The sequence below is a fragment of the Eleginops maclovinus genome, chromosome 10 (assembly GCF_036324505.1).
Source record: "Eleginops maclovinus isolate JMC-PN-2008 ecotype Puerto Natales chromosome 10, JC_Emac_rtc_rv5, whole genome shotgun sequence".
NCBI classification, from domain to species: domain Eukaryota; kingdom Metazoa; phylum Chordata; class Actinopteri; order Perciformes; family Eleginopidae; genus Eleginops; species Eleginops maclovinus.
In genome coordinates this window covers 14,361,839-14,379,780 of record NC_086358.1, presented here as the reverse complement: position 1 = coordinate 14,379,780, position 17,942 = coordinate 14,361,839, and the positions used below count along the sequence as shown (strand labels likewise).

At 39.0% G+C, this 17,942-nt stretch overlaps 1 protein-coding gene across 25 annotated transcripts in view; it reads right to left on the bottom strand.

Annotated features, from left to right (window-relative positions):
• Positions 1-17,942, bottom strand: part of ank3b (ankyrin 3b) — a 142,345-nt gene that overhangs the window by 44,118 nt on the left and 80,285 nt on the right. For 11 of the 25 annotated variants that reach the window (XM_063893314.1, XM_063893311.1, XM_063893302.1 and 8 more), the window contains 18 exons: positions 17,640-17,738; positions 16,146-16,244; positions 15,877-15,975; positions 15,089-15,286; positions 13,386-13,484; positions 12,858-12,956; positions 11,456-11,554; positions 10,833-11,030; positions 9,489-9,587; positions 9,165-9,263; positions 7,781-7,978; positions 7,458-7,556; positions 6,829-6,927; positions 6,599-6,697; positions 6,330-6,425; positions 5,153-5,225; positions 4,709-4,768; positions 3,288-3,323 (listed from right to left, as the gene is read on the bottom strand). In XM_063893314.1, coding sequence (XP_063749384.1) covers positions 3,288-3,323; positions 4,709-4,768; positions 5,153-5,225; positions 6,330-6,425; positions 6,599-6,697; positions 6,829-6,927; positions 7,458-7,556; positions 7,781-7,978; positions 9,165-9,263; positions 9,489-9,587; positions 10,833-11,030; positions 11,456-11,554; positions 12,858-12,956; positions 13,386-13,484; positions 15,089-15,286; positions 15,877-15,975; positions 16,146-16,244; positions 17,640-17,738 — 1,948 coding nt within the window. The remainder of the gene's footprint in view (positions 1-3,287; positions 3,324-4,708; positions 4,769-5,152; positions 5,226-6,329; positions 6,426-6,598; positions 6,698-6,828; positions 6,928-7,457; positions 7,557-7,780; positions 7,979-9,164; positions 9,264-9,488; positions 9,588-10,832; positions 11,031-11,455; positions 11,555-12,857; positions 12,957-13,385; positions 13,485-15,088; positions 15,287-15,876; positions 15,976-16,145; positions 16,245-17,639; positions 17,739-17,942) is intronic. The other 14 variants (XM_063893308.1, XM_063893313.1, XM_063893309.1 and 11 more) reach the window with 4 other exon arrangements.

Here is a 17,942-nt window from a genome sequence, read left to right as displayed (position 1 = left end):
AACACTTTGCCATTTCAAAACTAAAATCAATAACAGTTTCATTAGACTTATCAACATTTAGCTGTGGCAGACTAGCACTGGCTGAAGTGGGAACTATGAATGCACATGGGATTTATTGGCTAATCTCTGTGTTTTTTTGTTTTTACTGTCCACGCAGACCATAACAGAGTAGCTCATTTAAAACATACAGATCAATGCAGCCTCTGCCAGAGGCCGTTTTGCAGTTCAGCTGCGGTCCAACAAACACACAAAACAAAAGTCTGTGCTGTCACTAAAGGCTTTTTGTCTCAGTCTCCAGATGACAAAAAAATGTTAACAGTAAAGCTTGCAAACAATAAATAGTGCTGCGGTCAGTAACTTTTCCTGTCAGGTTAGTCTAGTGAGCTAACGCAACTAATGACTATTTCCAGTGTTGATTAGTCTGCAGATTATTAATCATCATTTGGTTTATAACATGTCAGAAAAATGTGAAACATTTCCATCCTAGTTTCTCAAAGTTTGTGGTAATGTCTTTACAAGTCTTGTGTTGTCAGTCCAAAACCATATATTATAGTCAATAGTCACTTTATTATCATTTAAAACAGAAGAAACATAAAATCTCCTTATTTAAGTGACAAAAATACAGTATATCTGGCTTTAATCCAAGAAATATTACATTAGCGATAATTAATGATCAAATAGTTGGGGATTATTTTGCTTTCGATGAACTTTGCATGTCGATGAATCATTCAGCTCCTGCGTTAACAATGAAAGCAACAAAAGCAGTTTAACATCTGTGTGTCTGAGTAAAGTGACTCAACACACATATATATGTAACAGGTGTTCCTCATAAATAAAAAGTACCCACAACAGAAGTCCATGTCAGCACAGCAAACAGATCACTCACTCCATAAAAGAAAGTTGTTGGAACAAACGTTACAGCAGGAAAACAGAGAGCAGCATGGTATTCCTCTCAGAATTACTGTAGTACTGATGAACCGCTGACCGCACAGTAGAAACAGAGAAGGCAGCAGAGGAGGAGTTAAAAAGTGGGAGAGGGGAGCAAGTGCATGCAGGCGGAGAAACAAAAAGAGAAAGAAAAGGAAGGCATTCCAGCAAACCACAAAACTCCGGAGACCCCCGCCTCACCCTCCCGTCCCTTCATCCCCTGCTGCTACAGCACCCCTCCCCCCTCCCTAAACTTTCTCCCTCACACACACTTTACAGACCCCAACTGGCTACATTCCAGCCCATTCTCATGTCAGCCCCAGCTCACCTCCTGCTTTGAAGCAATTCATTCAGCCAGGAGTCCAGTTTGCAGGATTTGCACCCTAAACTAACTTTTTTCACGGACTACCTTTAACTTTCTGTCGCTCTATCTCCTGCACACACACACAATCTGTCTCTCTCTCTCTCTCACAGCCCAGTGCTCACACAAACAGATCGGCTTTCTCCCGCCTACCCACCCTGCTCTAGGATTATCTAGTGTGTGTAAATGTGTGTGTGTGTGTGTGTGTGGGGGGGGGACAGACACCTAGAGCTCACTGCAGGACAGAAATAGTAAGTGGGTGTGTGACTCAGAATTGGCTCTAAACTCTACCTACGCAGTACAGTATACATGCTCAATGCTGTCCTCTTTTTATTTTCTGCTTTGTTTATCTTGTCTGTCACTTCCTTGTTCTACCTGTCTGCCGCTTATCTCTCTACCGGCTAACTAGTTCAATACTTTGCCAATGCTCCCGTGTTTATCTTCACCCTGTCTGATCTCTGCATCTTCCTATCTACTGCTGCTTCTCTGTGTCAACTACCATGTGTAACAGCTTGTGTTTTCCTGTCACCTCAGGAGGAGGCAGCGATTGCAGGAATTCATACAGAACCCCAGCTGAGGATTTTGCATCAGGGGGTGACATAACTGCCTGTCTGTTTTTTCTAAATGGTCAAATGATACAATTCAGAAAATCAACTGAAAACAGACTTCTGCTGCTACCAACAATTTTAAACCAAGCAATCAGAACGTAGCATTTAAATGATGCAGAATAAACAGAACTTTGCACCCGTAGACATATATAGTGCATATAGGTCTATTATTATGTATGAATTGGTTTATGAAAATGGATTAAGCCATTTGTTGATGTGTCTCTACTTGCAAATATAAGCTTTGTAGTGCTACACTTCACTTGACATACAGTATGTTCATAACAAATGTAATTAAATCTATAGCTTCAAATCTTCATTTTCATACATATTCTTTCTAATTCTGAGTTTACTTTAAAAATAAAAATCCTCCAGTTTGCTGCCTGGCCTCAAAGTTCTGTTATGGAAATTTGGAGTCTGTTTAAGTCCAATGATGTGTTCAAAGTTTATGTTCTTTTAGAATGATTATACAATAACTAAACCTTAATTACTCAAGGTTTCCAGAGTTATATCAAAGCAAAACTTGAATATTTTAGCCTTTGTGTTTCAGCATTCAAGCACGGGTTTTTTCATTAAGTCTGACTTGAGTCCAAATGTCAATAGAAGATTATCTTAGTTACAGTCTTGTAATCCGTTGCCATTTGACAAATGAGTAGGTTTCCTTCTCGTTAACAGTCTGTCTTGTATTTTTCTTTTGATTGCCAGTGTTATATTTAGCATATGAAATGTCAAAGACAGGCATTAAGGGCACATGATGAAAACATCTGAGCGATTTTGCATCTTAGACTGAGAGCCACCCTGGTAACATATCATTACACAAACGATCAATTAATGGAAGAAGTAAAAACCTTTGCATCAAATATAAACCAGCATGTGGTGAATCTGTTATTACCTTATAAATAGTTGTTTCATATGATTCAGGTTTCCACTACATGGGGGAAAACACTCTTTTGAAAGCCCACAACAGTTCTTAAAGACTGCAGAGTGTGTGTGGGCCGCCCTGATTTAGAACTGTGTGTGTGTTATTGGAGATGTTAATCATTGCTGTTACTCAGCCGGTATGTGAGCTTGGGAAAGTATGTGTGTTTGGATGTGTGTGTGTGTGTGTGTGTGTGTGTGTGTGTGTGTGTGTGTGTGTGTGTGTGTGTGTGTGTGTGTGTGTGTGTGTGTGTGTGTGTGTGTGCCTAGAGTTACACTTCATAGATATTTTTAGATCAGAAATGAAATGAAAGATGGCTGCTCTGCTTAAGAAAATCAACAGACAACTCGCACAAAGAATTTGGTTTCAGGGCAAATTGGCGCATTACATACTTATGAAAATTAGTTTCGGCGGCACCACTTCAAACTGGTTATTGGAGTTAGTTACAGCAACACCACTCTCTTTTTTGACTTACAGGAATAGCTGATGCAGATATTTCCAACATCCATCTCTGTTCAGATAAAGCAAAAATACACCTTGAACCAGATTTGTTTGAATTATTTCAGAATATCTTTAAACTTTTGGAAATCATGCATGCAGGAAAATTACTGACGGAGACATTAGGCTGCATTTAAAAGCTTATCCAGTGACGTTACATAGTGCCTGTGTGTATTTCCCTTTTCCTTTTGTTCCTCGTCATTCTTTACTCATCCTATTAATCACACTTTTTCCTCCTTTTCTTTGGTTTTCTGCTTTCTACACATCTACTCCAAGTGTGGTCTACTAGAAAAACACACTAAATATTCAGGGAAATAGCAATGAATCATGATGGAAAAGGCCCACACGTTGTGACATCCTGCAAAGAACCATCTTTACAAAGATCTATGTTAAATATAACTGCATGATAGTGTGTATAAAATATAAAAGGCACCAGAAGAAGTTATCTCTAAGCCCTGGAACCTACAGTACACCTGGAAATCTCATGATGTCGCTGCCTAATCATTGTGGGACAGTAAACTTCTTCTTTTTGAAATTTGATTTCTGCAGGCTGTTGACATTTAGACGTTATAAAAACTGGCATGTGCAGACAGCATGACACATTTAACCACATAAAACTGAAAGCCTACCATTCTTTACCATCAATGCTTTAGCAAAAACGCCGGAGGGCAATCTCAATATAGGATTTTTTCACCCTCCCCCCAATCTCATTAGGGGAAGTCAGTGAAAAGGTCAAGTTCAGCCGCTTTTAGGCACACTAGACACCAAGATAAAAGAGATACACAGAGTAAACACACACACACACACACACACACACACACACACACACACACACACACACACACACACACACACACACACACACACACACACACACACACACACACACACAAGCAGCTGACACCGTGTTTGCTTTAGTCCAAATGTGTGAAACTACAATGGAAGCGTCGCTGACAACCCCCCCGAAGACAAAGGATCGAGTGTGTGTGTGTGTGCCGTATACTCCACGGCATGAAAAGAAATCTGTCACACACTCCAAAACGCCATATGCAGACAGTTGGCATGGCAACAAGGAGAAAAATAGCATATTCCCTGCATTTCGACGCATGAAGATACTGAAGGGTTTAACAACAAAACAGCATGGGAGAGTGGAAGAGGGAAGCAGCAGCTCAAGTCGGGTGTATCACACATGCACATTGCCATCGACGTAGATAAAGAAAATGAAGCTCTACCAATTATATCACGGTATTTCACTACCTTCAATTGAATAAAGCACATGTAAATCTGACATGAAAAAGAGCAACCAAAGATTGGAAATAACCAAGGACTGACAAGCAAAATGAGAAATGAAGGAAGTGAAATTAAGAAGAACAAAAAAATGAAGAAAGATGAAAATACCTTCTTCCACATCAGATATATAGTCCTCTGTGATCATTTCGGGGACATTGGCTTTACAGACTGTGTGATTGGGATGGAGGAGAGGGTTAGAGGAATAAGGGAACCAAAATATATGGAAAATTAAACCAAAATAAAGGCAAAGAAAGAATAGGAAAGTTCATGTCAAGTGACTGGATTAAGAAGTAAAGGCTTAAATCATGATTGTAGCTAAAATGTCAAATTAAATGCAATATGTTAACAATGGAAAAAATAAAACATAATTCTCTTGAATAACTCCACAAAAGTGTTTCCATAACAACAGTGCGGAAACCACTACCGGGACTAATTCCAGCCCAAAAGCCAAATATGGTTCAATGTGAGATTTTGGGACTAAAATCAGGTTGAGAAAACTGTTTAAAGTAAAACACATTAACACATCAATAAGAATTGAAGATGACTCCTTACCTTCATCATCGGACATGTCCAGCACCTCGTTCATGGTCTCTGGAACATTCATCTTGTGCTTCTCCGTAACAGTCTGTCCAACAGAGACACCACAACCATAACAGTCAATGATTACAGAAAAGTCTTAAATTAAAGTAATTACTCATATGTACATTAATGGTCTACCGGTTAAATTGCCACAATATGACTTAAATTCATACAAGCATTTAAACTAGTAGCTTTACTGCATTATTTGTATATATAACATACATTTTGTTGATGCATTGTTGGAAGAGCATGGCATTTGAAGGGGCTGTGAATCTTTGGAGAAAAACTAGAAAAGTGTCAAAGTTTTTCTTTTTAACAGTGCTTTCATTCATCAGTTGCATCAACTTTATTGGTGTGAACCAAAAGTAAAAAACACTTCCTGCAGATGTTTCACACTGAAAACCTACCAGAGAGGGGAGGTGGCCTTTGATCCACTGGTATGCTTTAAATGTCAAACACTATTGCAGGAAATCATGAGTATTTGACGCGAGTTTGAAAAACCAGACAAAATTGAACAGACAGCAATTAATTTGTCTGTAATTCCCAATTAAAAAAGCTTACGTAACAGCAAAGCAACAGCAAATTAAGAGATTAGGAAACTGATAAACTGTTATAAAGACCTTTATAATGATAACTAAGAATATATCTCAAATACAATATCATTTGGAATAATGGCCTTATATGAGAGTTCCCTCTGTTAAAGGAGCCCTATTATAAGTTTCATATTTGTGTTTTGTGTCTCTACTGTGATATGATTACATGCCTTAATGTTCAAAAAGGTCTTTATTTTTTCTCATACTGCCTGTGCTGCAGCACCTCTTTTCACCCTCTGTCTGAAACCAGAGCCCAGTCTGCTCTGACTGGTTAGCTGGCCGGCTTGGTTGTGATTGTTCAACTGCTTAGAGATGTTCCGCCCTTAGCCAACCACATACAATGTGTTGGAGCGCTAGCCTATAGATGTGAGTGTTTTGTAGCGATGTCAGCATGTTACAGAAGTAAACGTCCAATGGAGGCGCTTCAGTCAGGCAGTGTGAACGTTGCAGACCGTTTACATGAACAAAAACCAATATAACACACTACAGGGTAGCCATAGCTTTGTAAAACCAACTATACATTTCAGTTAACAACGACTGTTAAAACACATACACACCTGCGTGGTAAGAGTTTCCTCTGTCACTACTTTGAGCGTGTCGACGACAGAGATGTAGCCAAGCCTCCTTGCAATGGACAGAGCACTGTTGCCATTCTGGACAAAAAAGAAGAAATTGGTGACTTATCGGTTTTGTGCAATAAATCCTGAAACATCATGAGGGTTTTACTCATTGTGTCGAGATGAGTATTTGGATACAGTGCAGATCTACAAAGTCAAGATATTTGTAATGTTGTGTATAATATTCGTCTGAGTGAGTATGTACTAACAGCTGTGAGTTCGTTGGGCGATGCTCCGTGATGAAGCAGCAGGTTGATGATGTGTGTGTGTCCCTGCTGTGAAGCCTGATGGAGAGGTGTGTAACCGTTCTGCAAAGGAGAGAAAACAGACAAAGTTAAAAAACGACAATGCAAACACAATACCCTTTTAAATGTACTCTATGCACGGTCTTTTGCAAAAAGAAATTTAAAAAAAACAGGTATGTGTACTGAATATTTACCTTGGTTTTAGCATTGACCTTAGCCTGATTTTTCAGCAGGAAGTTGACCATTTTCACATTGCCATAGTGACAGGCCACATGGAGAGGAGTGTATCCCAGCTGATGATGGAGAAAATAATTTGGTGATTAGGAAAGAAACCATCCAAGCATTGGTGTTGTCGTTGTCCGTTGTTTCTCTGCTTGAAACGTGTTTCATGAAACTTTATGAAATGGGTAACTTTGATCCGTTCAGGGCCTGAAAAGATGTTTTATCCGGGCCATTGTGAGAATTTTACATTAAACTAAGGTGTAAATAATTTCAGATTGACAAAGGGTCTCAACATTTAGTATTTTTTCTGTCATTTTCTTTAATTATGTCAAGATTTGTTTATTAAGTTTACGAAAGGTCAGTGTGAATATTATAATTAATGTACAAACACTGCACATTTATGGCATAACCTCCAAAGATGATGGTGACATAATATTAATTAACAGACCCAACATCACAGGAAAAGTCTAATTTTGATTGGTCTGTTTAACCAGCAGTCCAAAACCCAAAGATATTCAATTTACACGAAAAGCATCAAATCCTCACATTAGAGAAGCAGTGGGTATTTGGATAAACAATGAAGAGAACAAGACACACCTACCTTAGTCTCAGGGTCTATAGTAGCTCCCTGGTTGACTAACACCTCAGCAACGTTGACTTTATCCTCCTGGGCAGCCAGGTGGAGTGGGGTCAGACCGGACTGAGGACAGAGGGATAAAAATGAATCAAACATAGGGATAGCGCAAACAAACAGAGCTAAATATGCAGACAGAGGGAGATGGAGGGATAGAAAAACCGATAAAGACATTTAAAGTCAGGCTCCGGCCATTTAAACAAGTCCAACCAAAAACATAATTTTATTCCTATGTTAAGAAAATGACAAACTTGTGCATCAATTAAAGTTTTTGTTCACAGTTCTCGTACCTTATTGCCCATATTAATCGGAGCGTCTCGGGCCAGCAGCAGCGTCACGATATCCACGTTGCCTTCCTGTGCAGCGAGGTGCAGAGGAGTGATGCCCTGGCGTGTCACTGTGTTGGTGGAGGCACCGTACTCCAGTAAGGTGGTGGTTATCTCCATCTGATTCTTCTTAGCGGCAATGTGGAGTGGTGTGTAACCGTTCTGTGAGAGAAGAGAGTTAAATATATACTTTTTCTTAAACAATTATTATCCACTTATATAGAGCCAAAAACAAAAAAGATAATTTAGACAAAATACAGAATATTTGATGCTGATTATACAAAGTAATACATATATATATATATATATATATATATATATATATATATATATATATAATAAATATGATTCATATATTTGTTTGTTGAATATCACCTAAGGACACATTTAGCTTAGCACAACAAAACTTCAAAAAGGGGAAACAGCTAGCATGGCTCTGTTCAAAGGTAACATCTACCAGCACCACTAAAGCTAACAAATAAACAAAACAATTTTTTTTGTCTTATCCGTGCAAAAACAAGTTTCTGTTTTAAAATAGTTTACGTGACAGGCTATTTTTTTTGTTGTCCAAGAGCGGTAACCTTTTGAATCAAACTTAAAATGATAGAAAGTCAAAGAAGTTACTGTGCTCGGTCTTTATGCTAAGCTAAGCTAAGCTAAGCTAACATACCGTTGACTTTTTATATCTAGCATACTGACATGACATTGTGGTTATTTCCTTAAAAGTTTTCTTCAAAATGTATTATAACACAAATTATGTTGATAAAAACTCCCAAAATAAGTGGTTGAATTATTTAGTTTTACACCTGTAAATTGTTTTTTTCTCAACTCAGCTAATTAAACATCAAACTCATAACAAAGCAAAGGATTGCAATTTAATTCTATTTATGTCTACATTTTGCAGCTGTTATACTTTACCAATAGAGAATGCTTTAACTACCTGGACTGTGTATTACCAAGTGTTTTATAACTATAATTTAAGTACAGATAATTACAGCCTATGTCCTGGAACTAAAATAAAGTATACATAGTGGTTTCAAAAATAATCACTAAGGTAACTGTATGTCCAGGAATTGCCTCCACACCCTGAATATGTGAGTAAAAGTTATTGGGGCCTAGCTAATTTCAGTGGCAGCCCTCTCCGGATGGATGCTGTTAGAGTGAAGAGGGGATTCCAGCCAGCCAATCGCAATGCAATGCTCAGCTATAATGCATGGTGTAATTGCATGTGGGCTACTGAAACTAGGTCAGCCTGCTTTCATCCAGAGCCAGAGAGAGTGAGAGAGAGGTTTTGTTGTATCAATGCATTAATGAACATTCGATGTGGCGCACATTGAAAGGCTCTTACCTTCGCAGCAGCGTGCGGTGAAGCTCCCTGGTTGAGCAAGAGCAGCGCCACCTTCTGGTTATCATAGTGTGCTGCCACATGCAGTGGAGTTAGTCCACTCTGAGCGTACACATACAAATATTGTTAGAAGGGAATATACATACAGTATTGTGCAGTGACAAGAGAAAGCTTTGAGTGGAGCTATAAAAAAAACATGAAGGCAGCTAATTTATGCACACGTGAGTTGCATATAAAACATATTTACTGTGGGTTCATTTATATGAGAGCTCTTTTTTTCTCCTAAAGCATCATTCCCTCTCACACCAGTGCTTCAAAATGCGTTACCTTCCCAGCAGCATCAGCCGGAGCGTTTTTCTGCAGCAGCAGGTTGGCGACTTCGATCTTGCCGTACTTTGCAGCCACATGCAACGGAGTGAAGCCCTTCTGCAGCGACACACAACGACAAGACAAGAATGTTAAACCCAATGTATCACAAACTCTGATCCAATTTGTACAACGGTTGTCAAAACACTTCAGTTAATAGCCACTGAGCCATATGGGTTTGATTACTTATAATTGCGTAAGTTGCAAGGTTATGTCATGACATTACATGAGGAACTGATTAGTTGGTGCTTAAAAATGATGAAAAGGGCCCAGGGTGTGGAAATGAGTGTTACATCAGATTCTTTAGCCATGAGGCAATACGGATCCATGAACACACTCTGTCCAGATAGACCCGGCTCTGTGTGAGTGTGCACATGGGCATGTTGAACGAGGTGACAAATAGCTAATGGGACTTGACAGAATCCAGGCTTCCTAGTTTAAAGACCCTGGATAACATGATATTACATTTCTGCCACTAGGGGTGATTGTATCATAACTATAAAAAAATAAATAAGCAGTGTTGTAAAATGTATGCAGGAATCAGATTATCAAAGAAGTTCTCCTCCTACACAAAGGGTGTTTTAAATTGCTGATTCAAGCAGAGTCAAGGTTGAAAATCATTGTTTCCCACATGCTGTGCGGCTGTCGCTAATGTTACTTAGCTAGCTTTTCTGATCGCTTAACATCCAGACGCCTGATGATGTAAAAATGTCTTAAAACTGGACAAAAAAATTCAGACAACCACAACGCAGAGTCATACACAAGGGGTTATACCACCATTAAATATAACCAAAATAAACTGTTGCCTTCATCAGAATTAAAGATGTATCTATATTTTTAAATTGTTGGATTTTTTGGAAATTTCAGTGTTAGTTAACAATGTTGACAAAATTGAAACATAAGTCTAGTTGTTTCAGTATCTTTAATGCAAATAACTTACATATTGTACCTTTAAGTAACTTTGAACGTCCCTCAAGAGAGAGTCAAAACCTGTGGCCACAAATACTCTGTTGCAGTTTAAATGGATGTTATGAAATGAGTGATACACAAAGAAAAACTATCTGGGAATTTTAGGCTCTGGAGAAGTTACTCTGACACTCAATTAGTGGCAGAAGTTCAACTAAAACTGATGGTCTTCAATTCAAGTTTTAGTTTGGACCAGCATGTGTGTAGTGAGTGTGCGAGAAGAGGTAACAGTTATCCTCTTGCTCTGCTTTTTTGGAATCTCTTGGTCATGTAACTTGTTATCGGCCTATCAAAACAACCAATGGCCAAGAGGTACGCATCTCCACACATCCAACTTACCTTGGTAATGATTCCCAGACTGGCTCCTTGATCCAGCAGCACTGTAGCGATGTCTCTGTGTCCCTCCCTGGCAGCCAGGTGTAGAGGAGTGTATCCGGAGCTGGTGGTGGCGTCTGGGAAAGCTCCGTTTGTCAGCAGCTGGTGGACGATGTCTTGCTTACCAAGACGGCTTGAGATGTGCAGCGGTGTCTGGTCGTCCTGGTGGCGGCAAAAACAATTGTGTCAGAGGGCTTTACAGATCAACACACATGAATGACAAAGTAAAATATATAATAAATTACAGGAATATAATAAATTACAAGATAGAATTTAAAATACAATTGAATTGAGTAAAATAAAATGAAATACAATAAAAATACAATAAAATAAAGTACCATAAAATGTAGGACCCAGGAGGGCCTTTTAGGGAAGCCTGAACCAGCCCTAACTAAAGGCTTTTTAAAAAAAAGAAGGTCTGTAGCCCATAATATCTAGTAACTTAAAAGGATAAATATATTTTAAACTATAATTTGCTCCTTAACGGCGGTGAAGTGAAGACTAAGGTATGGAAACATGTAGCAAAGCTCATCAAAACTACATTTTGTTTAAAAGGAACATTTGGTTTTTGAAGTCACGAGTACTACCTTGGCCTTGGCATCGACACATGCTCCATTCTGGATCAGATATTTGACCACATTTGACTGTCCGGCCCTCGCTGCCATGTGGAGCGCTGTCTCCCCCCTCTGCAACACACACACAAAAAGGAAATGATAGTTATTCCCAAGTTTTGAATATTCTCTGCCTTTCTCCATACAAATTCTCCTTATGTTAGGATAGGAGGCAGAAAGAGGGAGAGAGAGAGAGAGAGAGAGAGACCCCCTTCCTCTCCACACCCAACCCTCTATAATGACGTCCCATAATGCTCCGTTTCTACGGTAACCTGGCCACAGACACGGCGTGGGCGACCAAATACTTGGGGTTGAAGAGTTGAGCGTGCAGAACTCTTTCCCCTCTGTTTGCTCATTACCCACTGTGTCTCTTCCTCCTTCCTATCTCCTCTCCTTCTCTTCTGTTCGTCTTCTGTCCTTTCAATTAGTCAACAAGGCCAGTAGTTTGAGTTTCCAGCTCATATCAAAAAGTGTTTATGGAGTAGATGAGAATGAGAGGTCCTCTGGTTACATACACATGGCATTAATAGACTTCCTCTCCTCTTTCCTGAAGTACACAGCTTTTCTCTGTTGTGTGCTCCAATGGCCGTGCTTTCTATGTTTCCTTATCAGGGACCCCAAACCAAGGACTTTCCAGGTACAATTCTTTGAAGTTCAAGGATGCTACACGGCATAGTTTGGGACATGGTAAACAGTTAGACTTCTGTAAAACACAGCAGCAGTGGATGAGAAGAAAAGCATATTGAAATATTGCTCTCATGTTAACCCTTGTTGAAGTATTGGACTCATTTATAAAGGTTTAATTGCACTTCCAGGAAAAAGCCATCTCTATTCTTGCAAAAAATATAATTCAATCACTTTCATTTCTATGTGTGTTTTAAAGGCCTCAAATTAGAAAACATTGCAGAATTTTAAGGATCCAGGGAAACCATGCAATATATTGTTTTTACTTTAATTACAGTTCTTACGTACGCATATCATCCCTTTGTGAGTATCAAAAGCTATCATCAGTCATTTGAAGCAGTGTTTGTGGCCACTTTACAAATGTTGGAATTTTTTGCACTCTAGTTTACCTCTATCTTTGGTCTCCACCCACTCATTTGCAGCTAAATGCTCTACTTTGTTCACCAGTTCGCCTGTACATGCTGCTTAGCATGTAGTCTACGATGCCTTTAAGGTCAATCTTGATGAAAACAACTGAGAACCTCAAACTAGAACGCAAACTGAAAAGTTCTGATAGACACACAAAGAGCTGAATGTATTTATGAGGCTCCTTATTAAATATAGCTCCTTTAAACCCCTGCTTATTATAGAATAGAAACTGCACATATGGCAATTGGGAGGACAAAGAAGGATAAAAGAAAGAAGTTTAACTTACCACATTGCTTGTGTTTGGTGAAGCCCCGTGGTTGATCAACTGGTGCACGATGTTGTCGTGTCCCATAAACGCTGCAACATGGATTGGAGTCAGACCGGACTGTTGAGGGAAGAGACACATACAGCAGGGAGAAATGAATGACAATAAAAACAGAATTAGGCTTTGTTGTTCAAAATGTAAGCAGACATTTTAAATAGAAGGTACAGATATAGACTTGTATCACATCAAAATGTGCGTAAATGCTGTATATTTGGTTACTTTACACCACTGTGGAGACACATTTACTCAATATTGTTCTATAACTCCAGCTTTAATTGCATTAAAAGCAGATCACACAAAAACAACTCATGTCATTGAGTTTCAATGACACACACACACACACACACACACACACACACACACACACACACACACACACACACACACACACACACACACACACACACACACACACACACACACACACACACACACACACACACACACACACACACACACACACACACACACACACACACACACACTTACCTCAGTGACTGCCTGTATCGACGCTCCATGCTTCAGAAGTAGCTCCATCACCTTGACTCTGTTTTTCTTACAGGCAATGTGCAGGGGGGTGAAACCATTCTAAAATACACAGGAAATCAATAAAAAATATAAACATTTTAGGTTCAGAAATAGTCCCAGAAACGTTTTGTGTGCATTCCCATGCAGGTTTTGCTGAGCTGGCTGGAAGATAAGTGTGGAACACCGAGTGGAAAATACAGTACAAAGCGGGACTTTCTTTGCCTTTCCCCCCTCTTTCTTTCCCCTTTTTCTTCACTTGTCTGCATATAAACTACACAAGCATGTGTGGAAATAATTAACTGGATTTAAAGCAGTAAAAAAAAGAAAGAGTATGCTGCACTGAAATAGATACTTTTATGTACAACTTACTCCTCTCTTGCCAACGTTGTACACTCTGCCCCCTCCCTCCCTCCCTCCCTCCCTCTCACTTTGAGGTTTCTGGCTCAATCCTATGACTTCATTTTCCTCTGTGTCCTTTTTTTTCCATCTCATTCTCTCTAACTATAAAGTCCCAGTACTCTTACCACACCCAGCCTTCTCCCATTACAGAACATAGATGGTTGTCTTACACCAACACGGTATAAGTGTCTTTTTAGTCTTGTTTAACTTGTTTACTTCCTTCACTCATTTCCACCACATGTCTTTACTTCTCCATTAAAGTCTCTCATCACTTTATTTTTGTTATAAACAGAGACATAGTGGAGATAGAGGGGGAGGTGAGGAAGAAAGGAAAGAATGGAGGGACAGAGGAAATGAAAGACTTACAAAGGAAGGAGGATATTTTTGGTTGGTTTGGAGATGAAATCATCGAGACACTTAAATGCTGCCACTACCACAACCTGGAGCCACTGCTGCTTTAATCCATCTATTTTAAACTTAGATTTTTGTCCATTCTTTCCTCTCTAAAAACCTGTTTGTGCATGTCACTTTTCCGTAACATTTCCATAAGACGCACATCTTGAATAGGATCTCTGAGGTTGCTGTAATAAATTCTAATTTGCGAAATGCTTTAAACTTGCATTCTTTCTAATAGCCAGCAGGATGAAAAGAAAACAAGAAGTCTAAGAAAACATTAACCTATTTTTAACTTGATTAATTCACTCAATATACATATCACTGACCAGTTTATAGTCTTACATACTACTTTTTCAATAAAGCATGAAAATCATTTTGTGAATTATATTCCCATTTAAAGCAAAATAGACAATAAATCTGGGTAGGTTTGATGTCCCTTGTGGTTGAAGGGTCACCAATATAGCGTTACGGTTTGTGTCTTACATTTTTAACCCTTGTGAAGTTTATTTGGTGCATTCCCTTGTAGCTCCAGCCTGTCATGTTACTTCTGTTTGCAAGATGACAATGACCACTAACCAAGATGGTGATGGTCAAAATGCAAAACTCAAGGCTTTAAAAGATAGTCAACAAACCAATGGCTACCTCACAGACATCATCTATGTTATACATACAGTTGAATAGGTTGCTTACCCTTTTAAGAAATGGGGGCAAGATCTTTCTGTCATTCCACTATCTTAACCCCTTCTCTGTTTCTGACTATTTTCCTGAAACTTTCTGTCCCCCGATCAAATCCAGACTGGATATTGTTGAGTTGTTTCCAAAGCTACAGAGTATCAAGTGTTTCTGGTCCTACATCATTGTATCCTCACCAGTGCCTTGGCATTGGGGTTGGCCTTCTTGTCCACGATCACCTTTGCCACCTTGTAGTGTCCGCAGTGTGCTGCCACGTGCAGCGCTGTGAGATAGTCGTTGGTCACATCATCCACAGGCACCTCGTGGTGCAGCAGCAGCTGGACGCAGTTGAGGTGGTCGCCCTGCGTCGCCATGTGGAGCGGAGACAAACCATTCTGTAGGGAATAGAGTCACAAGTTAATAAAGCTGTAGCTGACTTCAGTTGTGGAATTAAATTTAGAACGGTTAATTAAGTTCACATTTGATGTACTAGTAATAGACCGCCAATTAACAACTATTTGGATACTATTGATCATTTCATCATCATGCAAAAGCACATCAAGGTTCTGGCTTCACAATTGTATGACCAAAGCATTTTTCCTTGAATTACTAAGTATTGGGAATATTGTTCTATGAGTTGGATAAAGCCTTTTGATGGTGTCAATATGATTTAGTCATAGTCTAACAGTCATTTTTTTATTCATTTCTGCATTTTTCAAAACTTAACCTTAGATGCATTAATAATGGGAATAATAAGCGGATGAATCCATGGAAATAATCAGTAGTTAATACATAAAAAATGGCTCCGCCTCAAAGAACTACAACGGAATAGATGGTTTTTAGTATTTTGTTTCTACTACTTTAGTCATTTTACACTATTAAGTGTACTTCTAGTAAGAGCAGATGAGTCAGAGTGAAATTGAAACAGTAAGACATTAAAAAAGAAAGTGAGAAATAAAGAGACACACAAATGTTGGAGGTTTACCTTTGTCTTAGATAGTATTGGAGCTCCTCTGTCTAGCAGCATCTCCACCACCTGCTCATGCCCACTCCTGGCTCCACAGTGGAGAGGAGTCAGACCGTCCTGGAAAAAACAATTTGCACAGGAACAGTTAACTTCATACCAGTTAACTTTGAAGGTGGACAATTCTTTATTTCATCTGTCTTTTTCTGGCCTCTAAGTTTATAGAAGTTAATTGATTGATTGATGGAGACCAAATTATATTTCTGTCAGTAAAAAAAAAGTGATTTTACCTTGGTTCGTGCATCTATCTTGGACCCTCTCTCCAGCAGCAGTCGCACCATGTTGCTGTTCCCACGTTTGGATGCTACGTGCAGTGGTGTTATGTCATTCTGAAAGAATAGCATAATTTCCGTATTCAGTCACAAAGACAAGAATACACAGACATGTATCACCCATTTCAATTCATATTTGTTTTAAGAGAAAAGATAAATAACACAAAAACATTGTTTTTTGCACACATAATGTCCAGTAACTTACAAATGAATAATGACATAGGGATACAATGGGCTTCAAAACTGATTTTAACTGAAAATGAAACCTTCCAACACATTCCAGACAGCCTGTCCGTGTCTCCAGCATTTTAATACATATCCCTTGTCTAAAATGTGCTTACTCAACTACAAAAACGGGCTTTATGTGACAGTGTAGGAGGAAACTAGATAAATATCCCCCTCTAGGGGAACATAACATCCAAGCAACTTCAGCCTCAAAGAGGAGGTGGAGGTTTCAAAAGGACACTATGCACTGTAGAGAGAGTATTGTACATGGTCTGCTGACAATTTTATCCTCATATATGTTTGAAAACAGACTGATACACAGTGATGTTTGCAAGTGTGTCTTTAAAATAAGGTCACAAAATGATAAAGTAACCTAAACGATTTGACATATTCTACAATAAATGCATGGATAGATTTCAGCAGGTAACAGGAACTGGCGTCCAAAGTGACAGGTGTTAACCTTGGCTATAATATTTTAAGATAAGAGTAATACAAAAAGGCTAAAAAAAAGAAGACTAAAACAACTGCAGAGAGGAAAACATCAGCTGCAAGGACAGGCAAACAGACTCAAAAATGGCAAAACAACAAAGAGAAATAAAAAACAACTACAAATACACACAAAATAAAAACAGAGACCCAAAATGACCAAAAGGAACTGAAAATTACAACAAAAACATCACAAAGAGGCATCACAACTTTAAAGTAACACAAAACAACCCAAGAAGATTTACAAATATGTGCATCTACGTAAGACAGTCTGTTTCAAAATCAGTCATGAGCAAATTAAAAGGACAATGCTGGCTTTTATTCTATACTTTATATTAGTAATTTCCCTTAAATAACATTACACATTAGGACTTATTTGTTGTACTGAGTATTAAGTAGTCAATTCTAAATAAATTACACATTTTAGTTCTTCTTCTACCCCTGCTTATTTGAAAGATACTCAGTCTCAAACAGCCATAAACCCAGCATCCATTCCTCCTGTCTGAAAGATCCTATAGCACTCTGATATCAAGTATACTTTTCTACAGCAGAGTGACAGGCACAGCTGCAGGATTACGTGTGTACGTGTTAGATTCCTGCACACATCGTTCCGCCCTCTCATATGAAAGTCGTACAGCGAGTGTTTGCTGAAGCCCTGACTTCAAAAGGTGTGTGTGTATGTGTGCGTGTGCGCGCGCGCGTGTGTGTGTGTGTTTGTCTTCTTTGAAGCAAAGTACCTACCCTCGCCTTGAAGTCCACAGCTGCCCCTCTGTTCAGCAGGAGTGTTGCTACGTTGATATTGCCGTAGTGAGCCGCAATATGGAGAGGAGTGAAACCGCTCTGAGGGGGATGAGAGACAGAAAGATAGACACATTAAATTAAAAGAGAGGTTAAAAAAAAGATCTCTCTAAATGAGCAACGAGCAAAGCATAATGGGATATTAAATAGCAGTTTGGCCAAAAGCAGGCTAATAGAGCAGACAAAGGTTGAGCAGAAGTCAAACATGCTCTGAGTGGTGGATTCACATCTTATTATAAATATGTT